General features: G+C 22.0%; 5 protein-coding genes across 16 annotated transcripts; 3 read left to right on the forward strand and 2 right to left on the reverse strand.

The window, feature by feature from the left end:
• The first annotated feature begins 554 nt into the window (after positions 1 to 554).
• Positions 555 to 5,087, forward strand: CPSF2 (cleavage and polyadenylation specificity factor subunit 2). 2 transcript variants are annotated; one of them, XM_086904129.1, is made up of 11 exons: positions 555 to 732; positions 1,855 to 2,024; positions 2,131 to 2,290; positions 2,396 to 2,747; positions 2,827 to 3,137; positions 3,211 to 3,470; positions 3,549 to 3,734; positions 3,828 to 4,197; positions 4,450 to 4,644; positions 4,720 to 4,857; positions 4,953 to 5,087. In XM_086904129.1, exons 2-11 carry the CDS (start codon positions 1,876 to 1,878, stop codon positions 5,043 to 5,045), a joined length of 2,214 nt encoding a protein of 737 aa, XP_086760255.1. In that variant the 5' UTR covers positions 555 to 732; positions 1,855 to 1,875; the 3' UTR covers positions 5,046 to 5,087. The 2 variants fall into 2 exon arrangements, with proteins under 2 accessions (XP_086760255.1, XP_003696322.1); XM_003696274.4 differs by lacking the exon at positions 555 to 732 and adding an exon at positions 1,209 to 1,270.
• A 115-nt stretch (positions 5,088 to 5,202) lies between these two features.
• Positions 5,203 to 7,129, forward strand: LOC100871546 (uncharacterized). Its single transcript, XM_012490559.3, has 2 exons — positions 5,203 to 5,361; positions 5,582 to 7,129. The coding sequence occupies exon 2, from the start codon at positions 5,679 to 5,681 to the stop codon at positions 6,975 to 6,977; it is 1,299 nt and encodes a 432-aa protein (XP_012346013.2). The 5' UTR covers positions 5,203 to 5,361; positions 5,582 to 5,678; the 3' UTR covers positions 6,978 to 7,129.
• Positions 7,130 to 7,364: 235 nt separating this feature from the next.
• LOC100868662 (NSFL1 cofactor p47) lies at positions 7,365 to 10,184 on the reverse strand. Of its 5 annotated transcripts, none has more exons than XM_012490562.3 (5): positions 9,375 to 10,184; positions 8,527 to 8,959; positions 8,154 to 8,442; positions 7,865 to 8,068; positions 7,365 to 7,786 (listed from the first exon to the last, which is right to left on the reverse strand). In XM_012490562.3, the coding sequence occupies exons 1-5, from the start codon at positions 9,474 to 9,476 to the stop codon at positions 7,657 to 7,659; spliced, it is 1,158 nt and encodes a 385-aa protein (XP_012346016.1). In that variant the 5' UTR covers positions 9,477 to 10,184; the 3' UTR covers positions 7,365 to 7,656. The 5 variants fall into 5 exon arrangements, with proteins under 5 accessions (XP_012346016.1, XP_012346018.1, XP_086760268.1 ...); XM_012490564.3 differs by having other exon boundaries at positions 8,527 to 8,862; positions 9,375 to 9,977; XM_086904142.1 differs by having other exon boundaries at positions 8,527 to 8,862; positions 9,344 to 9,633.
• LOC105736352 (dynein axonemal heavy chain 7) lies at positions 9,807 to 21,812 on the reverse strand. 6 transcript variants are annotated; one of them, XM_086904123.1, is made up of 3 exons: positions 21,569 to 21,812; positions 19,307 to 19,459; positions 9,807 to 17,215 (listed from the first exon to the last, which is right to left on the reverse strand). In XM_086904123.1, the coding sequence occupies exons 1-3, from the start codon at positions 21,591 to 21,593 to the stop codon at positions 9,852 to 9,854; spliced, it is 7,542 nt and encodes a 2,513-aa protein (XP_086760249.1). In that variant the 5' UTR covers positions 21,594 to 21,812; the 3' UTR covers positions 9,807 to 9,851. The 6 variants fall into 6 exon arrangements, with proteins under 6 accessions (XP_086760249.1, XP_086760250.1, XP_086760253.1 ...); XM_086904124.1 differs by having other exon boundaries at positions 21,485 to 21,653; XM_086904127.1 differs by lacking the exon at positions 21,569 to 21,812 and adding an exon at positions 20,916 to 21,010.
• On the forward strand, positions 20,701 to 24,723 carry LOC100868775 (spliceosome-associated protein CWC27 homolog). Of its 2 annotated transcripts, none has more exons than XM_086904139.1 (7): positions 20,701 to 20,857; positions 22,663 to 22,872; positions 22,956 to 23,156; positions 23,223 to 23,362; positions 23,434 to 23,688; positions 23,762 to 23,920; positions 24,027 to 24,723. In XM_086904139.1, the coding sequence occupies exons 2-7, from the start codon at positions 22,666 to 22,668 to the stop codon at positions 24,544 to 24,546; spliced, it is 1,482 nt and encodes a 493-aa protein (XP_086760265.1). In that variant the 5' UTR covers positions 20,701 to 20,857; positions 22,663 to 22,665; the 3' UTR covers positions 24,547 to 24,723. The 2 variants fall into 2 exon arrangements, with proteins under 2 accessions (XP_086760265.1, XP_012346012.3); XM_012490558.3 differs by lacking the exon at positions 20,701 to 20,857 and adding an exon at positions 22,157 to 22,456.
• The last annotated feature ends 374 nt before the right edge of the window (positions 24,724 to 25,097 follow it).

A 25,097-nucleotide genomic window follows, 5' to 3' on the forward strand; every position in this document is an offset into this window, starting at 1 on the left:
TTAATTTTTTAATTCAATAGCATTCATATATAGTAATAAAATATTTTTGGATTATTTTATTTAATTCATTATAAAATTTATTACATATATTTACTTATTTATACTTTAAAAAAATATGAAAATAGATATAAAATATGATTTTTTTTTCATTGAAAAATCTTAGATTTTTTGATTCATAAATCTGTTAGAAGTGTTATTTATTATTACAATTTATAAAATAAATAATAGGAAAAAAATAAAGATAAAGTAAGAATTGATTATTAGCGCCATTTCTTTAATATCAAAAATTTCTATTTCTCAAAAAGATTTTTCTGTCATCTCTTTGAAAAATGTATAAACTTAAAATATCTTGAACATTCAAAAAATGACGCAAGTTTTATTTCTTCTATATTTTATATCTTTATTCATAATTTTTTTTTTCTTTACATTATTTGTTAAAAATAAAACTAATTTCTATATTTTTATATACTATACTATATACTATCTCTATTTTGCATTATACTCTATATGCTCATACTATGTAAATTCATATATATATATATATATAACATAATATTATATATTTGTATTTTTATATATCATATATATAATTTATAGAATATATTTTTCTATTTTTGTATATATATATATATTTTATATTTTTTTATATATTTTTTTTTGCAGTTTTTAAAAAAATATATTTTAAAATATAATATCTTAAAAAGCTAAGTACAAAAGCTAAATACATAGCAGGTTAGTATATTATTTTTCATAATTAAAATTAATTAAAATAATGAAAAAACGAGAAATGATAGTTCTTACCAATAAGTTAACTTATAGAATAAATATATAAAAAATAAATACATCAAATTCCACAAAAATTTACATGCTATCTTGTTTAAATTTATATTTTCCTGATAAAAAATCGAAAATTTAAACAAAAATTTTTACAATTTTGCGTATTAATTCTATCTCTTTTTAAATTTTATATTTTCTTAATACAAACTCATAAATTTAAATAAAAATTTTTTAACATCAAAAATTTCAATTTTATATAAGAATATAATATAATTTGAAAGAAAATAGGAATTATTTTATTGTAAATGTGAAACATTGAAATATATTGAAATATTTTTCGATAATTTTTTTTAATTTTAGAGGATATAAATATTTGGTATAGTTTATGATTTGCTCTCAGCTATATACTAGCTGTATTATATACTCATAGTTATATTATCTATCTATATATGATATGTAATATGCAATACTGATCTATCTATATATGATATATGTAATATACAATACCGATATAATACTTATTTCAATTATTGTTAATAATAAGCATTAATTAGTAATTAATTTTAATAAGTTTTATAAAATTAAGTTTGAATTCCAATCCAATAACATTGTATGTGATGGAAATGGCAAAAAGATAAGATAGACTCAAAATTCATAACACGAAAAAACATTTTCTCATCTCAATAATAAGAGAAATTTATATTATATTATTCTGTATTTTATCTATTTTTAACTCATAACATTATTTATTTCTCTTTATTAGAAAATACCGAGATTATTAAAAATTTTATTGTACCATTTTTTGATCTTAAAGAAAATTAAAAGAAATATTTTAATATATTTTGTTTCAAATATTTTAAGTAATTAAAAATAAATAACTATCTTAAACGATATAAATATTATCTTTTAAAAAATATTTGTAATTTTTTAAAAATCATAAACTTAATTTTAGTTGATTAAAAATCAAAGTAGTGTAATTATAAATAATAGGTTAAATTGTAAATATGTCTTGTAATTAAAAAATAAGTGAAATAAATTGAAGATATTATATATATTATTTATATGTATTTTAATAAGTGAGGGAAAAAGACAAAAATAATGACATCAATTATAAAACTTCATGCTGTTTCTGGAGCTATGGATGAATCTCCTCCTTGTTACATATTACAAGTTGATGAATTAAGAATATTACTTGATTGTGGATGGGATGAAAATTTTGATCAAGAATTTATAAAAGAATTAAAACGGTAATTATAGATAATTATAGATAAAATATAGATAATTATATAATAATTTTATAAGTTGTAAACTAAAAAATTTAAGAATAATAGTAACATAATATTATTCTTTTAGACATGTTCATCAAATAGATGCAGTTCTCTTATCATATCCAGATCCATTACATTTGGGTGCTTTACCATATTTAGTTGGAAAATGTGGTTTAAATTGCCCTATATATGCTACTATCCCTGTATATAAAATGGGACAAATGTTTATGTATGATATGTATCAGGTATTCTTGATGAAAAGAATTTTAATCATCATTAATCACTTTTTATTCCTTTTACAATTTCATCAAAATGAATTGCACAGAATAAATATTTATATATTTTTGTAGTCCCGTCATAATATGGAAGATTTTGATCTTTTTACACTTGATGATGTTGATGCAGCATTTGATAAAATAGTTCAATTAAAATATAATCAAAGCATTTCAATGAAAGGAAAAGGATATGGAGTTACTTTAACACCTTTACCAGCTGGTCATATGATTGGAGGTACTATTTGGAAAATTGTGAAAGTTGGTGAAGAAGATATAATATATGCTGTAGATTTTAATCATAAAAAAGAACGACATTTAAATGGTTGTGAATTAGAACGATTACAAAGACCATCTTTATTAATAACAGATGCTTTCAATGCTACATATCAACAAGCAAGACGTAGAACCAGAGATGAGAAATTAATGAGTATGAAAATAAATTTTATTTATAATTCTAATAATATTTTATAATATTATATTACTTGATATTTAATAATATTTTATAGCAAATATTTTACAAACTTTACGTGGAGGTGGAAATGTTTTAGTTAGTGTAGACACCGCTGGTCGTGTATTGGAATTAGCTCATATGTTAGATCAATTGTGGCGCAATAAAGAATCTGGTTTACTTGCATATTCTTTAGCTCTTTTAAACAATGTTAGTTATAATGTTGTTGAGTTTGCTAAATCACAAATAGAATGGATGAGTGATAAATTAATGAGAAGTTTTGAAGGAGCTAGAAATAATCCATTTCAATTTAAACATTTACAATTATGTCATAGTATGGCAGAATTAAATCAAGTTCCTAGTCCAAAGGTTAGAATATTTGTTATAAAATTATTAATTTATAAATATTATAAATGAAAATAGATTTATATGTAAATTCAAGGTTGTACTTGCAAGCACTCCAGATATGGAATGTGGTTTTTCAAGAGAATTATTTTTACAATGGTGTGGTAATCCCCAAAATAGTATTATATTAACTAGTAGAACATCACCAGGAACACTTGCAAGAGATTTAGTAGAAAAGGGAGGTAATAGAAATATTACATTGGAGGTAAAACGAAGAATAAAGTTAGAAGGACTTGAGTTGGAAGAATATCAAAGAAAAGAAAAATTAAAACAAGAACAATTGAAACAAGAACAAATGTATATAATTATAATATATAGAAATTGATATTTTCATAGATATAAAATATTTTTTATTTCAATACTTCTATATTTCAGGGAGACTGCTGATGTAAGTTCTGAATCAGAAGATGAAATAGAAGTTGGTGGAGGAAGAGGAAAACATGATTTGTTAGTGAAACAAGAAAGTAAACCAGGTTTTTTCAAACAAAGTAAAAAACAACATCCTATGTTTCCATTTGTAGAAGAAAAAATTAAAATTGATGAATATGGAGAAATTATAAGGTATTTATTATAATATAAACATTTATAATATTTTAAATTAATAATAATAATATATAATTTTTTAAAATATATTTAAATATTTAATTTGTATAGACCAGAAGATTACAAAATAGCAGAAACTATGCCAGAAGTAGATGACAATAAAGAAAATTTGGAAACAAAGCAAGAAGATACTGCTCATCATCCAGAAATACCTACTGATATTCCAACCAAATGTATCCAAGTTACACGTACAATGACAGTTAATGCCTCTGTTACATACATAGATTTTGAAGGTAGATCTGATGGAGAATCATTACAGAAAATTTTGGCACAATTAAGACCAAGAAGAGTTGTATTAGTTAGAGGGTCACAAAGAGACACTGAAATTCTTGCTCAACAAGCACAAAGTGCAGGTGCACGTGTATTTATTCCAGGAAGAGGAGAAACATTAGATGCTACAACAGAAACACATATATATCAGGTAATATTTAGTTTATCTTAATTCAATATTTATAAAAATGCGTATAAATAATTATGTAATATATTATATAATTGTATAATTTGTGTAAATATATTAAATTTATATAATTTTATATCATATTATATATTTTATATTTTACATATGTATATATATACATATATATATATTATACATATATATATATATATACATATATATTTTATTAAAATTATATAATAAATATATATAAATTATAATCTTGCATTTAATTAGGTTCGTTTAACTGATGCACTTGTTAGTGGTTTAAACTTTTCAAAAGGAAAGGGTGATTCTGAAGTAGCATGGGTTGATGCAATGATAACTGCACGTGATCAGATATGTCGAGATGCTGTTGCAGGCACTGAACCAAATGATGCAATAGATCAAAGTGATAAAATTCTTACACTGGAACCTTTGCCATTAAATGAGGTATAAAAAAAATAAATAAATAAAAATCTTATATTTACAATATAAATGCATTATGACTATATTTATGATTCATAGGTACCTGGTCATCAAACAACATTTATAAATGAATTAAAATTATCTGATTTTAAGCAGATTTTAAATAAAAGTAATATTCCCTCTGAATTTAGTGGAGGTGTTTTATGGTGTTGTAATAATACTATTGCCGTCAGGAGGGTTTGTATTTAATCAATTTATTTAATTATAATTATAATTAATAATATAATTATCTGATAAAATAAGAATATTTTTAAAATTTAATATTTTTTCAGCATGAAGCTGGAAAAGTGATATTGGAAGGTTGCATTTCAGAAGATTATTATAAAGTACGTGAATTACTGTACGAACAATATGCAATTGTATAAATTATTATCTTTATACTAATAAATATAAATTTAATATAAAAATTTATTATATCTTAATTTTTCTTATTACTTAAATTATTCAAATGCTATATTAATGAGACAAAATAAAGTTATATGAATATTAATATAATTCAAACGAATATTTTACATTTCAATCATTTCAAAAATTGGCGCGAAAACTTACTAACCTTATATTTTTCATTTAGTTATCGAGCATTTAAATTAATCTTTAGTAAAAACAAAAGTTATTAATATTATATTCTTAATATTAGAAAGAGTGTAAAAAATATAAATTTATTAAATTATAAATTCAATGGTAAATTATAAATTAAATTAAATTATATATGAAATATTTCAAGAATAATATACAATATCTTAGAATCTATCTCAATATCTAAAATTTTTAAATATATTATTTTCAATACATTATTTAAGTAAAAAAAAAATTTAAATATATTATTTTTAGTAATGAATTTAAATTTATAAAATTCATGTAACAATAACATCTAATTATTTGAATAAAATTTTTGTTCCAGAATTCTATTTATGCCTGAGATAATCTACACAAATTATAAAGTATTAAATATTAATTGATAAAACTGTTTTATCATTTCTTATATTAGATTTTGAAATATGCGAAAATATTATCAAGCTGCACTTGTAATAATTGCTATAATGAGTCTTGTGTCTTTATTATTTTATAGACATGAATATAACAAGTTAAGATATGTTTTAGAAGTTTTTAATTACTTTGGTAAGCCAAATCAAAAAAATGAAATAAATTGTACAAATAATATACCAATATTTACAAAATTTGACATGAAATTTGAAGAACCACTTTCTTCTTGGCAAAGATTAGATAATGATTTATATGTTTATTCTGCATATAATATACATGATAATGAAATTCAAGTAATAGGTTTTGGTTCATCAAATAATATTAAGAATATGCAATGTGCAATATTATTTGAAAATGAAACTAATTCAATTTTAGGAGATTTTAGTTATCTCTTAATTGATGATAATTTAAATATTGCAAGTATTGATAAAAATTTTAATTATAAAGGATATCATTTTTATTGTGCTTACACCAAAAATAAAATACCAATAGGAATAATGTTTTTTATAAAATCTAATTCAGATCTTAATAATGTGCCTATATTACCAATCAAAAGTCAATCACATAATTTAAATTATGCCAATACTGCAATATGCATTACACCATCATTGACAAAACCATTACAACCATTACAAATGATTGGTTTTATAAATTTTCATGATATAATTGGTGTGGATAATTTTATAGTATATGATTTTGGTATTCCAAATGAATATAATAGTAATCTTAAAGAATTATCTAAATCTCAAAATCCATATTGGAAATTTACATATACAGTAGTGCCATGGAATTTTCCTTTTCCTAGTACTCATCCTACTATAATAAAAAACTTGATACAAGCAGATTGTTTGTATCGTACATATAATAAAGTTATGTATATTATTACATTATCTTGGGATGAATATATAGTTTTAAGATATCATCATTCCCTTACAGACTTAATGAGAGATTTTAAAAGATCTAGATTAAAAGCTGACCGCTACAAATTAAAAACATTAACTTTTTGTACAGAACAAACAGATAATCCAATCAATGGAAATGTGACATTTATGATATTTAAAAAACTACATTATGATTCAAGTATTCCTGATAGTCAACCAATTTATATCTATAATATGCATGAAGTATTAAGAAAAAAAAATATATATACACGAGCGATTGGAAAAGATTTAATTACGTTAAATCGTTATCAATATTGTTTTGAAAAATCAAATTCAGAAACGAATGTTGAAGATACTTCAATTTTAAGATTCATTGAAGATATACAAAATTCACAATTTAGAAAATTTATATTAGAAAATAAATTATTTTAGAAAGTAGCAAATGATTTAATATATTTATAAGTTAAATTTAATTTGAAATTTAATTTTAAGTCTCATTTATACATATCATATATAAATGAATATATAAAAATATAAGAATGTAATTATATAACATTATATGTATATAAAAATTTATTGCATAATTATTGATATTTCAATATTTATGATTTATATATAAATATTTTTTCCTAATATTATTTTTTGTATTAAATACTTTTCACATGGCAATACATTTTTTTAGTTTAAATACTTTATTTATCAAAAGAAATAGTATAAAAACATTTTCATAACTTATTTAGCACTATACTTAAAAGGAAATTTTATATGTTTATTACTAAGTGCTAGTTATTCACACGTATAAAAATTATATATAATAAATACATATAAATTGAATGATTTTATTGCAAACTTTACAAAGGTTTTGTAATTTTACTTTATGTTAATTGAAATTTTAATAATAGATTTGTTTTTAATAAAATATTTTTTGTATTAAAAAAAACAACATTATATAACAAAAACTGTACTTAAAATTAAAATAAACGATAATAAAGTGCCATTCAATTACTAAAATGTGTTGAAATGTGTTTTTCAAATATTTCAATGTATATTTAAGAATTCTCTAATCAATACATCACTTAAACTTCCATAATTAAGGCTCTAAAGAAGACATTTACTTCAGTCGTTGAATTATTGTTGTATTTTGTAAACCAGCTTCTTCAATAGTTTTATCTTCTGTGAGTTCCTTAGTAGGATACATTGTTAATAAATTAAATTCTCTCATAGCATATTGAGGTCTCATACTAAGAAAAGATTAAAGAATAATATATAAAAATAAATTAATTTTCTTAATATAGATGAAATTACATAAGAAAGGATACGTTATTATATATTGCCTCAAATCATTAATAGTATGAGTTAAATTAAATTGAGCTTTTACACTAGTCCCATCAGCAAGACGAATTTGTAATGTTGTCATAGGTTTTGATTCATCTAAATTTAATTTTTGTTTTGCCTGAGATTCATTTGCTGCTTGATCTGCAAGATCTGTTGGTATTGTCATACCAACTGTAGCAGGAGAAGGACTAGAAAAGAATTATTAAAAATATATAAAAAATAATTTTTCCATAAAATATACTAAAAAATAATCTTTCCATGTATATTATATACCTTCCTAACATATGTCCTTTTCCACTAAAAGCTTTCACTTTAACTTTTGGAGGAACATATGTTTCATGATGATGATCTTCCATATCAAGTCGTGCTTCAGTACCTTGTATCTCTTGACGTATTTCTGCTGGTATTTCACCTCGTTTTATAGTCTCAAGAAATTCTCTATTTTCTGGATCACTATACAATCGAAGTTCAGAATCATTTATAGTAAATCCATCTTTCCATAATTTCAAAGTAATTAGTCCAGAATTTGTCTGTTGATTATTAGATGTTGTAGCAGTAACAACTGTAAAAAAAAAATATTTATTTTAACATAATATAATTTGTTATAAAATAATTATTTACTTTGCTGCAAAATAGTTTCACTTACTTTCAGTATCTGAACTAGTTTGACCTAATTTATACCCGGTACCACTAAAGGTATTTGGTCTTTGTTGTCCACTTGGTTTTGATTCTACAGCAATTGATTGTCTCTGACAAGACTTAAACATATCACTAACAATATCCTTTTTTTTTCCTGGTCCTAGAATTTGTTGTCCAGTATGTTCAGAACCACCAGCATAAAATGCTTGGCCTTCTTCATCCTCAGGGCTACTCTCTCTATCTTTAAGATCACTAAGCATTGCAAATTTAGATTTTGGTTTTATTTTTTCTTTTGATGATTTTCCTTCCATTTCTGATGATTTTACACTTCCTGCGTTTTTATCTGAAATATCAGTACGTTCTTCTTCTGATGTACCTTCAGTAGGTTCATTAGACAATGAAGGTAAAGCAAGAGGATAATAAAATGTGTCAAGAGCAACCTAAAATATTTTAAATTGACAGATATATTAAGATATATATATAATAAAATATTTAACAATAAATTCTATGATTAATAATTATTAAAGAATTAGTTTTATGACAACTAATTTTTTTTTAAATATATTGACAATTTCTAAAATAAAAGATTAATTACTTTAATTATATCATTGCAACATTATTATTATATATTTATATGTTGTGAAATATATTTTAATTAAAACAAGCCTTTAAAACAGTAACAAAGCAATAGTTATGCTCTAAAATATTATTAAAAGTACGGAATTATGAGTTGTAGCAATATTAAAATTTAATAAATTTAAGGTTACAAAGCCAATAATAAAGATCAATGAAAAAATATAATTATAATAGTCTAAAATTATAACCTTCGTATTAAAATAAAATATGCTGCCTCACCTCAAGCTGCCAATTAGATAACTCAAGATAAAATCGTGCTTCTTCAGGTTCAACCCCAGTTGTATCTATAAATTGCGAAACTAACTCGTCATGGTTCTCCATTGAAAGGAAATATTAAACCACTCGTAATATATAGCAATGTATGCTTATGATAATTATTGTAGCTTTCAAAATCCTTCTTGTAATAATTTCCTTTGTTCAGTTAATTCAACTTTACGTCAATTTCTTCAATTTACCTGTCATTCCTTCCATTTATATGGAACTGAACCGGATATATACACAGTGAATGAATCCGCGAAATGTTTAAATATATATTTTAATTTACTTTTAATTTTTTAATTATTTTTATATTTTATCATTTTGAATTTCATTTATTTTGTTTGTTATATTTTAAATATATTAGTAAATATTATTACAGAAATTATACATATATATTAACAAAAATTTTTTTTTTATTTTTTATACAATTATTTAACATTATAATGTATGATATTTTGGTATATGACAAAATAAAGCTGTGCCACATTTTATAAAATGAATTGGAGATATATTAGTTTTCAATGGTATGCTAGTTATATAATTCTTTGAAGAAAGTTCAATACTATCAATATGTTGAACAGCAGTTATATAAATAGGACATATATATGTTTCTTGTATATTTTTTTTTATTCGTGAACACTTAAGATGTACAGGTGGCATATTTTGCCAAATTTCATTTGAAAAATTTTCAACTAACATATTTTTTTCTAAACTCCATCGACCACCACATATATACAATCCACAAATTAAATATGTATCAACATTTTCTTCGATTTCTTTATTTGTTGTTATTTCAAAATGAAAAGCAATTTCTTCAATAGGTATATTATACTTTTTAGAAAATGTAAATAATATTGCAGAAAGAAACATTTTACAATTAAATAATGCATCAAACCAAATGTTTATAGGGCGTCCTTGATTAATCCAATTTTTAATAAAATTTGCATGTTTTAATAAATTATCGATGTAATGTGCTAAATTTTCACCAAAAATATTGATTTGTATCTTTTTCCAAATTCTTGGAATTTTATTTTTATAGATTTCTTCGGCAAATTCTTTTATTGAATCCGTAAAAGGAAGATAACCATTCAATGTTAATTTTAAAGTATTTAATGTTTCCGTTATAATTTTTAAAATATGTTTTAATGACTTAATTTCATAAAGAAGAACTATTTGTAAAGATTCTTTAGGCATAGAAGTACATTTTTCTTCAATTTCATTAATTTTAATCGAGTCATATAATTTATCACTAATATCATTGATTAAAATTAATACTTCATTTTCCTGTATTTGTTCATCTAATAAAGAAATTGGAGAATTTATATATGAAAGAAATGATACCATTTCTATAGCTATCATAGTATTTCGAGTAATAACACTACTTTTATTATATTCAAAAATTTGAGGTAATAAATCTGATGGAAATTTCTTAATATGTTCAATTATATGTAAGTATTCACATCTTTGTGGTATTAGTTTTTGTATACTATTTGAATGCATATATTGTTCATTTTCAATTATGTTAGAATTACAATAATCACTTAAAAGATGTTTTAAATATCTATTGTCAAATTCATCTTGAATTTTTCCTCCATAATTACATTCTCCAATAAAATATAGAAGAATATCAAAAGGTACACAATCTGTATTATTTATGAAATTTTTTAATTGCATAATAGATATTTTAAGATCAGTATGCTCAAAGATATATGGTATATTCCATCCTTGAATTTTAAAATTATTTTTTTCTTGTATAACTGCATGAAAAAGACATATTCCAAAAAGAAGTTTTAAAAAAATTTTATCTTTTCCAGGACAACCTTCAAAAAATTCTTTATTTATTATAGGTTCAGATTGATAAGTATTTAATAATGTTTCTTTGATATTCAAAGAATAATCATGCATGATTTTTATACTATTTTGCAAGATACTAATTGGAAATTTGTTTGTACAATAGCTAGATAACCACAATCGAAAATTTAAAGATATATTGAAAGTGCTACAATTTTCATAAATTTTTTCAAGATAAGTTATCCAATGAGTTACCAAATGACAATTTTCTAAAAACACCCAATTTCCCTCTCTCTGAGCTTTTTGTATGAGAAATTCAGCTTTTTCTTCTTGACCTTTACTCATAGATAAGGAAACAAATTTTGATAAATAGCCTTTAGTTTTTGCGTATGTAGAAATAAGAGTTAATGGTGCTACACAAGCAGGTAAAATAAATAAAAGTGGAGTTAAATAATTAGATTCTGCATATGATTGAGATATTTTCATTTTAGGAGAATAATTTTGTATATTTCCTAACATATTTTCTATCATTTGCATAATTTGTATTACAATCTTATCAGGATGTAAAATTTTTACAAGAATAAGTTTTTGAAATGTAGATAATGTACTATTCCAAGGTTCTGGTATCAAATGATCTGCAAGTAATTCAGAATTATAGTATTGTTTCCAAACTTTATTATTGTAACAAAAATCATCTGCAAGATTGAAAAAAGAAGGAAATGTTTTACTTAAATTATAAATATTTATCCAAGTATTATATGGAAGCCAATCAAATTTAAAATTTGGAACTGTATTAACATGATTTATGCTGGGTCTTATAAAATATTTAATTTCTTCTTCAGTTGTTTGTTGATTATTCAATAGAATTTTAGAACATAATAAGAAAGAATATAATATTTTATGTTTTTCTGATAAAGATCTACAAATACTTGAATAAAAACTATGAGTAAAAGAAGATTTCAAATATTTTAGTCGCTTTTCAAGAATAATACTCTTATTTGAATCTTTAATTGATTCTTTGTACAATTGCATAAACCATGCAAAAGAGAAACGATACATATGATTTATATATGGCAAAATATTTAATATATCAAATAAATCTGCACAATATTTAACAAAATGTACATAAGCATTTCGAAATTTACTTATTTTCATTGACATTGTTTTTGTTACTTCTTGTTTTTTCATAATACTTAAAAAAAGATTTTTTGATGTATCTAAACTTTTTATAGCAATTTCATCTTCAAGAATGTTTGTTGTTGTGGAAGATAAAATATTTAAAATAATATCTTCCTGTTGCTTTAATACTTTTTTATTATTAGCGTCTTCTATAAGTAAAGCTTCAAATTTTTCTTGAAATTTTGGCTTTTCTTTGGAAATAATAAAATCAAGAAGTCTATCTTGAAGAGCTTCATTTGCAATAGAAAAATTAATTATTGTAAGTTTGCTAAATGTTTCATATGAATATTGAGGATTAAGCAATCGCGTTGTAATATATAATCGAAAATCAAATGAATATTTTATAATACCAAAACCAGTATCTAAGTATGAAAAATTTTCAATATTGTAAATTTTTTTTAAAAGAAAAGGATCTAATGATATTTCTAATTCTTCTCCTACATTTTCAATTAATGTAGGAATACCGTTTTCAACATTATATTGAATAATTGATAAATAATTAGAATCAGTAAGTTTAATAATTTTAAGGTCATTTTTTTTTTCAATTTTTTTAATCCATTCATTTGCTTGATTTTGTGAATCAATAAATAAAGACCATAATTTGGAATTATTCATAATAATTGCATTTTCGACTGAAAAATTATTTTTGGGTAAACCTGAAAAATACCAATAGTTTATATTATTGTCTTCTTCAAGCATATTTGCTAAATTATAATTTTCACTATATGATATTTTTAAATCTTCTATATATTGTTTCCATTGTTCTACAATTTTATTACGAAATACAATATTATATGATGCTATATAACTTATAATTCCACAAGTTAATATCATATCTCCCACAAGATTATCATAATTTATTTTAAGATTTTCTGCAAGCTGCATCCAACGATCTTTTTCTCCTTCTAAGCTTGCTATTAAATTTTCTGCTTTATGAAGTTTAATGGTACAATTTTCTACTTCTTTTTCTAATTTTATTTTTTGTTGCAGTGTTTCTTGAAGACTGTTATTTAAATCACCAAGTTTAACATTTAATGTAGAAAGAGTTTTTCGTTTCTCATTTAAAAAAGCTTCAGCTTCATTACATTCCTTTTGTGCAATAAGCAATTTCTCTTTCTTAGGAGCAACTGCCTTTGCAACTTCATCATAAGATACCATTGCACATACCCATTTACAAAGACCTTCTGCAGCACTTGATGCTTTAGCAACAATATGTGGTTTAAAATTATTATCTGTTATATATGTTTTTTTAATAATTTGTATAATATTAGATGAAATATTATCTTTATCATAGTCTTTCAAAATTTGTAAAAAGTTCATATCACTTAAAATGCGTTTACTTGGACTCCAATAATCTATGTATTTTTTACCTGTAACTGTATCAATAGCTCTATCTGGAGGAACATCAAGCATCACACATATTGCAGCCATTACTAGTTTAATAGTATCAGGAGGATTTTTCATAGCTTTAACCAATGTGATATCTGTAGGTTTTAATGTGTTTAATGCAGCAATAGCATCTTCTAAAATTGGAATTGCTACAGCTAGATCAGCTTCACATTCCAATTTCAATTTTGAAGCAATTTCTGTTTTTTTATTTGCTATTTCTTCTTCTTCTTGTACAACAGCAGTTGCTTTTTCTATACTAATATTTTCATTTTCTACTTCTTTCATTGTAATAATCATTTTCTGAGCAGATGATTCTAATTGTGGTTTTAATATTGTTAATGTGGTTTTCATTTTTTCTACTTGTTGGGCTGCTAATTTTATCTTTTCTAAACCTATTAAATATTTGTTTTTCATTGTAATGATATTTTTTTGTTTTTTACATATCAGATAAACATACAATTTCAACATATGTAAAAATGTAGATAATGTAACGTGAATTTTTGTACCAGTTTCTTTATAATATATAATGCTTACTTCTTCTGCATAATTATGTAATTGTATGCAAATTTTAATTACATTTGATTTTATATTTTCTTCAATATTAATATCTTGAATATATTTTAAACCTATTTGCATAAGTGTATCTGTTGGCCACATTTCATACCAATTTAATGTACAGTATTTTATTAATTCTGGATACTTATGTAAATATAATCTTATTTGTTTGTTTGTTGTAGTAAAACAAATTATAATATGAAGTTTATTTTTACATTGCTCTAAAAAATAATTCATTACAGCATGATTATTTATTTCTTCATTTTTATTCTTATTTTGTGCATGGAAACGTATCATTTCAATAATATTATATTTTTCTTCATTAGAAAATAAATTAGGTATTTCTCCAGTAGCCAATAAACAACAAATATCATGAAGAAAATTTTCTCCAACTTGTTTATCTTTTAAGAAAAGTGTAAAATCTTGTCTTAAGTTAGCAAATTTTTGTAAAATCATTTTTATATCTCTTCTCCACATGTTAAAATTACAATAAGAATGTACAGAAGGTTCAAATAATTCTTGTTGTTGTATATAAGCAGCAAGACTCACTAAAGATTTTCTCCCAGATCCTAAGCTAGAAATGATTAATAAATTACCACCTGGTATGATCAAAATTCTTGAAATTTTTATCAAACATTCTAAAACATATTGTGATATTACAATATCAATATGCTTTTTGACATTAACATTATTATATTCATTTAAATAAACAATAATTTTATTTTTTAATTTCTCAATAGAATTAATTTCTTCATATTTTTTATTTTTATCTTTTTTTATATCTATAAAAGAACCGAACATTAAATGGTAAAAACTATCTTTTGTAATTTTATTATCAAACTTTGGTAAATAATCGAAAACTATTTCAAATGAATCTTTAAAATATCGTTTGCTAATTTCTTTAATTTGTAGAAAGAGCCATTCTTTGTCATTATTATCCAATATTCGATCACCAAAAACACGCCATATTTCATGAGCCCAAAGCCGCATAAAAGTAACTTTAGTTTCTACTGATTCTTTTTGAAGAAGACTACATCCATTGATAACTTTAGCTATATCTCTTATGCTAAATTGATATTGAAACTTAGTAGGTATTGGTCTTAAAATTTTAATTACGAAATTATATATATCAATTGTAGCATTAGTTATACTAGTTACAGTAGTTAATATATCTGCAGTAAAAGAATTTTTTTTTAAATTATTAAAAAGTATATTTGAAAATATTCTAAATATAGTATCCACAGAAGGTTCATACATAGTATACAGATTAAAATACCTTAAAAATCTAGGACATATCTTAATTGCAGTATTAGAAATAATTGATAGTGAAAACATAATGTCATGAATAAAAATTTTGTCAGGTTCATTATTGTCATACAAATAACCATAATTGTGATATTGTCGAATAAGATCTAAAATATTATTTATTTCTGATTTATATTCATATTTTTGTATATTAAGATCCTCTATAAAATTAATACAAAATTGATTTTTTGGAGGTCCATAATGCTTTTTCCTAATTTTATTTAATTTTGAAATTAACAATTGCTGTGTTTTGGCAGCTGTACTTAAAGAAATAAAATTAAATAAATTGGAATATATTCCTTCTGGTAATTTATTTTTTAATAAAATTTTTATAAAACAAGTTTTTCCAATAGATACATTTCCACAGATAATAAAAGGTTTTTTGTATTTTATATGTTTTAAAACTAAATGATTATATTTCATTGTATTAATTGTTGGTATAAAAATTTCATTACAATCAGAACTTTCTAAAATTTTTTCACTTTTTAATATATCAATACTTCCCCAATATTTCCAGTTACCAATACCTTTAAAGATATAAAAATTATCTTGTATTAAACCTTCATGAGGTAATGTTATTTCAAAATTTTTTATTATTTCTGGTTTTGGGTATTCTTCGTTTATTCCACTCCAAAGTGAAATACAGAAATTATTAAATTTAATATGAGAATCTATATCTAAATTTCCTCCTAATCCCCATATTACAGATAATATAAGTGCAACTTGTGCCCATATTAAAAAATAAGTAATTTTTCCTTTTTCTTCTGTATTTTCTGATAGAGCATCTCTCAAATACATTTCAAATAAATTTAAAGTTGAGATTACATAATGTAAATGACCAATAGCTAAAGTTATAATACAATTTTTTTTTATAAATTCCAAACAAGGATTTATTATCCAATCAAAGAGCTCATATAAAACTTCTTCATATTTATCATAAATATTGTGCTTAGAAAAATATGTTTTGACATAAGGTCTCCAATCAATAGAATTTGATTCAATATAAATTATACCACAAGTTGATAAAATAGCAGGAGAAATATCTTCCATACTTATTGTTTCAAAAATAATAGATATAGAATTTTGCATATTAATTTTTTCATCTGATGTTAAATATAATATTTTATTTGTATCAAGAATTGAATATAAATTCTCAATCCATATAGTATTTAAAGATCCATCAAATATTATCCATCTTTTATCAAATGGATCATTTTTGGAAAAAGAATTAATTATTTTAGAACATATTCCATTCTTCCAAATTTTCATTTTTTTATCAAAATAACCAAAAAGATAATTAATGTCAATTGTAGTTGGAATTATTGTTTCTATTTTTATATTAGTACCAAATTCAATACCTTGTTTATATAAGAATTGTAAAACAATTTGAAGAATATTTAAAATTTCTGTTTTTCCAACAAAAGGATTGCCAACAATCATTAAAGATTGATGAACATGCATTAATTCAAATACTTGTATAATTTTAAGTTTGAAAATATCATGAATATAAATAGATTTGGATATACATACATTTTCAAGAGTTTCTAAAAATACTGTATAATTAGGAGGCAACAGCAAGATATCTGGAAACATATAGTGAATTATATTTTTAAAAATATGTATGTCTATATTGCAAAGTTTTGGAAGATTAATATTAATTAATGAACGTAAAAGTAACACAATTTCATTTTCATCCGGAAAATTTCTCTTTAAATAAATTATAGTTTTAACAATTACTTTTATAGAATATAAATTAAAAATATTACATGAATGACACCACAATTGTTCAGAAAATATTTTATATACTGTAATTAATTTTGAAGTTAATAATTTTGAATTAGATATACCACCAGAAAAAAGTTTAACTTCTACAATTCTATTCATATCTGGTATCATCATAGATACTGATCTAAATAACACTTTTAAATTATCTGGTAAATAAGAATATTTAAAGAGACCTAACTTTGTGATAATACAAATATGTCCAGTTTGATTTATTTTTAATGAAGAACCTTCAAATATTACGATTTTTAAATTTGTTGCTATAATTTGAAAAATAGAAGTAAGAGTTTGTGTAATTTTTGATAGAAAATCAATTTTTAATGTCTCAAAATTTTTAAAACAAAGCCATGCTCCACAAGAAATATATCCCTTAAATATTTGAGATAAAAAGTCATAAGATATTATATTAGTACAATTAAAAATATGAAATTGTACTGCAATTGCTTTTGCTAAACTCTTAATTGTTTCTGATTTTCCTGAAACAGGTGGTCCTATAATAGCTCCAAAGAAATGATATTTATATGCTTGCATAAGCGTATGAAAACATCTATCTGTTAAAGGAGTATTAATTATATGTTGTTTGTAATAACTATATTCATATCCATATTTTATAGTTATATCAAAGCTTGATATTTCTATACAATTTTCTATTAAATAATATTGTAACTGTGCAATCCATTCAAAGTCTGTAAATTTTGTAATATTTTTATCTAATAATAATTTAATAATGTCTTTTTGTTGAATTAATATAACAATTAAAGTCATTAATAAATTTCTCAATCTTTTTTTTGAATAATTTTTTAATTCATTAATTAAACTATTTAAATGATTAATATATTTTGAATGTAAAAAATTTAAAACTTTAAAATCAAATGACATAAAACATTTACATACTTCACTAGTCCAATAAAGTTGAAAAGAACAAACAATTGCCATACTTGGAAAATTTATAATACTATTGTATGCAAATGTTTTATTAAATATTTCATAACATTGTAAAATATTATTTTTTACTGTGGAATTTATTTCTTTTTCAAAATATGTCAACCATTTCTCTTCATGATCATATTGAACATTAAGTAAAATTGATTTCTCTAAATATAATTCTTCATTATAATCACCACAAATAGAATAAATATATTTTTCTTTATTAATTTTTATTTTTTGTATATTTTCAAAACATTTTTGTATATACATATTTGATGTTTGTAAACTATAAGGTTTAAACAATATTTCTTCTATTTCATTATCAGAAAGAAAATAAAATCTTGGAAAACATAATCTTTTAGTTTCTATATAATTTTTTAATTTTTGATATATACATTCAAGTGTTTTAATAATATCAAGTAAAGATTTTGAAATTATTGTATTATTAATTTCTGCAAAAATGGGAGTTTTTATGAGTTTTTCTTGAATATTTTTCAAAATTTCTTTGGTTTTTTTATATAAAAAAAATTCTTCTAATAAATGTACTTCTATGCTAGGATGACAAAAAGTAGAATTTAAAGAAAATAACAATATTTGTATATAATTCCACTGATTAATAATTTCTTGAATTTTAGTAAGAGATATAAAAAAATCTGTCATTTGTGAAATTATTTCTTTGACAAAATTTGAAGTTTTCATTTCTTCTATTATTATAAGATGATCTTCTAATAGTAACTCTATGTCACTTAAATTGGAAAATATATTCATTCCAGTTTGTTCATCAAAACTTACTTCAAAAGAAATTTTGTTCCATTCTTTGATCATTTTCATTAATTTCTGTTGCATCTCTAATTCTTTGTTAGCACTTATACTAATAGCTTTATATTTCTCAATATCATTCATTAAATTATATGAAATAATTTTTCTTAAACTAGTTCCTGCATTAGGCATAAGATTAAACTTACATATTGCAGACATTTCTACCCAATGTCGTTTTTGTAAAGCTGGATTACACATACATATTACTAATGGTAGATATTGTTTAAAGTCATTTATACTATTAAGTGCTTGCCAACATAATTTTAATGGTGCAGGTTGTTGCATTGGATCTGGATCATCTGCAATTCCAGAAAATTTAAAATGTTTGTTCAATGTTGTATCCATTTTGATCTTTATCTTAAATGTTTTATTCATTTCAGTAATTTTCTGAAAGTAATTCAATGTTTTGCTTTCTATAACAAAAGTATCTAAATATTCAAAAGGGCCATCTAACCATACAGAATGATCTCTTTGCCATTGATAAATAATATAAATAAGATTATAAAATGATATGATTATTTCATGTAGTTCAATCACATTTGAAAACTCAGTTTCAGAAAATTTAAATAATGTTTCTTCTTTATTAATTTTTTGCATTTCATAATTAATTTGATTTATTTGTTTAAGAAGATTTTTATAATATTCAACATATTCTTCAATTTTATTTATATCATCCATATTATTTAAAACATCAAGTTGAGGAATAATATTGTCAACATTAATGTTTAGGTTATTTATTCTTTTTTGTATATCATCTTCCAACTCATTTTTCATTGCTTCGCACAAAGTATTACTTTGTTTAAATATTGGTTTAATTTCATATAACCAATTAATAGTTTTCTTATTTAATTGAATGTGATTATATGATAAAATTGTTATTTCTGATAATATATTTAACATATATATTGAATACTGTATTTTACTTTCTAATTCTTTCATTAATATTTGTGATGCGTATAAAATATAATCAATTAATTCAATTAAAAATTGTGGATTTTTTGGTATATTTAATGCTTTTGTTTTTAAATTTTCAAAATCTGAACAAATAGTTTGATTGAATTCTTGATGGTACCTGATAAGTTTATTTAGCAATATATTTTTAATATCATAAAATTCTTTTTTTAAAGATTCTTTAGCTTTGCGTTGTTCTAATTTTCCTACTGTATGATATGTATTTTCTATCATTGCATTTAATTTTTTTAAATAAATGTTATATTTCTGTATATGTTGAATATATAAATCAAAATCTATTTTCTCTGATGTGAATGATAATATTTCTTTTTTTAAAATAGGTGTACAAACAGGATAAAATTTTTCAATGATATTTTTTATATGATTGTTTATACTTTGAAATAAGTTATCTAGAATAATTTGCAATTTTTTATGAGATTCTTGAATGTAACAATCTGGTAATTTTATTTTAATATATTTATGTAATATTTTTATATTAAACCATTTTTCAAATGGTATTAAATCTTGAGCAATTATTCTAATTTTTTCAATTATATTGTGATATACAGAAAATATTTCTTTAATAGAAGGATTAAGTAATAATTGACCATCTTGCATAATTAGTTGAAATTTAATTTGAGGACAATACTTATTACTCATGATATTTAATATATGATTAATAGATCGTATCATAAGATTTAAAATTTGTTGTACAAAAACATGTGTTATACATCTTATAATATTAGGTAATTTTTCTTTATTAATTTTTTTTAAAATTTTATTTTTTATTATAACTTTTAATACCTCATTATAAAATTGATTAGTTACTACCAATGATCCTTTTTTTATATCATCGTTGATCGTATTTTGGAAATCAGTTAATGACATAAATCCAAAATGATGATAATTTTTAAAATTACAAATAATTATTGGAAATTTAACTTGTGCTTGGTTTATAATAATTTTTATTACTTTTAAATGGAGATAATATTTTTTATTTAATAATTTACGATGTTTTAAAAAAATATTATTTTTAAAAAATTTTTGATCATCTATAAATTTGTAGTTCGTATAAATTATTTCAGGAAAGTAATTTTCATTCTTTTTATGATTTGATAGTATAATTTTACTCAAGAAATCTTGCATATCTTTAATATATATATCTTTTACTTCTTTCAATATTGATTTTATTAATGAAGAATATTTTTTTTTATATTTATTTGGTAATAAATTTAAAATATTTATTTCCCAATCAATAGGAAATTCCTTAAAAAAATTTAAATATATTTTCATTTAACTAATCATCACTTAACTAAATTATCATTAAATAATAAAGTGTTAATATTTAAATTATTTAAATAACATATATTTACCATATTTATATCCATGTTCCATGTAAATTTATAAATATATAAATAATAGTAAAAATATTCTTTTTTTTGAAAATTTAAACTTACATAGTGAAATAGACAATAAATTCATACTGTGGATAGAAAATGTTTTATCAATACTTAAATATTGATGTATTCTTTAGTAGATATAGTGTTGAATATTATTATTGAAAAATATTTGATAATTTATATAAATTATGACATTTATATAAATTTGTTATTAATTATTATTATATTAATTATAAAATTATTATAAATTAATTAGAAAATTTTAAATAAAAAATAAATCTTTATAATACAATATTTTATTATTCTTAACCTTAAAATATATAGCAATATATTTGGATAATGTAAATAATATTAAATAAGACAATAAAATAATTAAATTAAATTAATTAATTAAATAAATAATTAATTTAATTTTAATATAAATATTATATGAAAAATATATTACATATTAATATATTAATATTTAACTATAATTTTATTATATATTACTATAATATATTAATATGTATTAGGGTTATATTAATATATATAACTTATAATTAATATTATATAACTTAACTATAATTTACTTCATAAATATATTTTCAAATTTTATTTGTAGTTCTCTTTTATGCAAAAAAATATAATAACATATATATGATAAATATATTTCTAAATACTATTTCCATTAATGACATTTATTAGCTTTACACACTATTTTTATTGCTAAGAATTTTACAATAATTTTCCATTTATAATGTTATTATATTAAGAAAAACAATTTTCAATTCGTTCATTTGCATAATTAGTTATTGTACACTTATATCTATAGATATATGAAATATATTTATATGGTTAAAAATTTATTATGAAATATTTTTTTTAACGAAGAATTATTTTCTTAAATAAATAAAATTTACAAATATGAGTAATATTTATATACAAGAACCACCTACTACTGGTAAAGTAAGTATTAATTCATGATATTTCAATAAATTGCATATTTGTTTTTGAAAACGTAACCTATACATATTACTTATTTATTTTTATACTTCTATATTAAATAATTTATGTAATATGATAAATTTTATTTTATAAGAATACATTTCATATATTAAAAAATATATATATCTTTTAATATATATATTTATTACAATATATTTATTAAATAGGTAATGATGAAAACAACTGTTGGTGATATTGATTTGGAATTATGGACAAAAGAGGCTCCAAAAGCATGTAGAAATTTTATACAATTATGTATGGAAGGCTACTATGATAATACTATATTTCATAGAATTATTAAAGGATTTATTGCACAAGGTGGTGATCCAACAGGTACAGGAGAAGGTGGTGAAAGTATATATGGGCAACCATTTAAAGTTAGTTTATATATAAAGTTTTTATAAATATAAAATTTTATTTGATTTATTAAAATAATAACTATAAAATATATATGTATTAGGATGAATTTCATACAAGATTACGTTTTTGTCGACGAGGTTTAATTGCTATGGCTAATGCTGGAAAAGATGATAATGGTTCTCAGTTCTTTTTTACTCTTGGTTCTACACCAGAATTACAAAATAAACATACAATTTTTGGAAAAGTTACTGGAGAAACTATATATAATATGCTAAAACTTGAAGAAGCACTTGTAGATGAGGTGAATTTAATAGATTTACTTTTTTATAGAAAAATATTTCAAATAATATAAATATATTTTTTTTAGGATGATAGACCATTTTATCCACCAAAAGTTATAAAAACAGATATATTAAACAATCCATTTTCTGATATTGTGCCAAGGATAATAACAAAAAGAAGTGAAGAAATAAAGGATAATTCAAAAACTAAAACATCAGGAGTAAAGTAAAAAAATAAATGATTATTATATTTCATTCCATTAATAATATTTTTCATAATAAAATCCTTTATTACAGAAATTTTAATCTTTTATCATTTGGTGAAGAAGCAGAGGAGGATGAAGAAGAATCTGTAATATTAAATAAAAAATTTAGTAGTAAGGGCAAATCAGCTCATGATCATTTAACTGATCCAAAATTAAGTGCACAACCAGCTATTGAACCAAGTGGACCGCCAAACAAAAAAAAAAAGGAAGATCGTAGTAGTGATTGGGAAAGTGATGAGGAAATGAAAACTCAAGAAGAATTAGAAGCTATAAAAAAGGAAAAAGAGTTTAGTTTTATTTATGCTATAATTAATTTACTAGGTATGAACTTTTATTTACAATATCCTATTTTTTTTTAGAGCAATGAAAGAAAGAATAAAAAGTAAATTGAGAGATACGAAAAAAGAACCTAAAAAAGTAGAAAATTTTAAAGTAGATGATGATGAAGGTGATAAAGATATAAAAAATGATGAATATTATCTTGGAAAGGATAGAGATGAAGAACGTAAAAAAAAAGTGTACGTTTTATATTTTTATTTAATATTTTTTCACTAGTATTTGTTTATACTAGTTGTAATAACTCATATTTAAATATTTAATTAAATATTATACTATTATATACAGAGAAGAAATAAAAAAAGAAATTCGAGATTTAAAACGTGATGTTAAAAATGAGAAGAAAGCAAAAGAAGAAGATAAAAAAATGAAAGAAGTTCAAAAAGAAAAGAAAGAAAAAAAAGTAGAAATTATGAAAGAATACATAGATACTCAAGAAAAATATAAAGAAGCAAAGTTAAAAATACCTAAAAAAGGAAAAAGCCGTGAAGATTTTACAATGGAATTATTAAATAAATTTAAATCTAAACTTCAAAATGCTAAAGAAAGTGTAAGAGAAACATCACCAATTCCAATAAAAAAAGAAAACATTAAAGATGAAGATTTTGATCCAACCGATGAATCTTGGATGGTACATGCATTACATTGTGAAGAAAAAATACCTGTTCTTGCCAAAGATGCGAGTACAAAAGATGATGATTGGTTCGAAATTTATGATCCTAGAAATCCGCTTAATAAACGACGAAGAGGAGAAAAATCATCCAAGTCAAAAGATAATAAAAGTAAACGTATCATCTCTCGCAAGTAACATGTATCATAAATAGTATTATAGAAAGGAATTATGTGTAAGTATAGAAGATAATACAGTACATATAAAACATAATATTTTTACATAATTTTTTTTTTGTACAGAATTATGTGTGAAACGTATATTAAATGTATTTTCTTTTTTAACAAAAATTAAAAAATATATTTATTGAAAAAATGTTTTTAAACATTAATTTTTTAATATAATTTAGCATTTTGTAGCATTGCATTAACTAAAAAGAAAGAATTACATATATTTCTTCCATATCGTTCCGTATGATAATGTTTATCACACTTTAAAAGATAATTTCAATATTTTGATGGTAAAGATGGATAACAGGGTACCATGATTTTGAGCAAATAGATGTATAGATCATAGCTTATCCCTGGCACAGTAAAACTTGATAAGGCACTGATACAAAGCATGACATATTCCTTTACTGATTCAGTTTATCTGTTGACGGCGAACGATACACATCGTGCATTTATATACGTATAATTTTGTGATCAAATAAATGAAATTAACTAATGAATTATATATTTATTAAATGC

Source organism: Apis florea, unplaced genomic scaffold, assembly GCF_048593485.1.
Source record: "Apis florea isolate Af1SG1 unplaced genomic scaffold, ASM4859348v1 contig_2350_pilon, whole genome shotgun sequence".
NCBI lineage: Eukaryota > Metazoa > Arthropoda > Insecta > Hymenoptera > Apidae > Apis > Apis florea.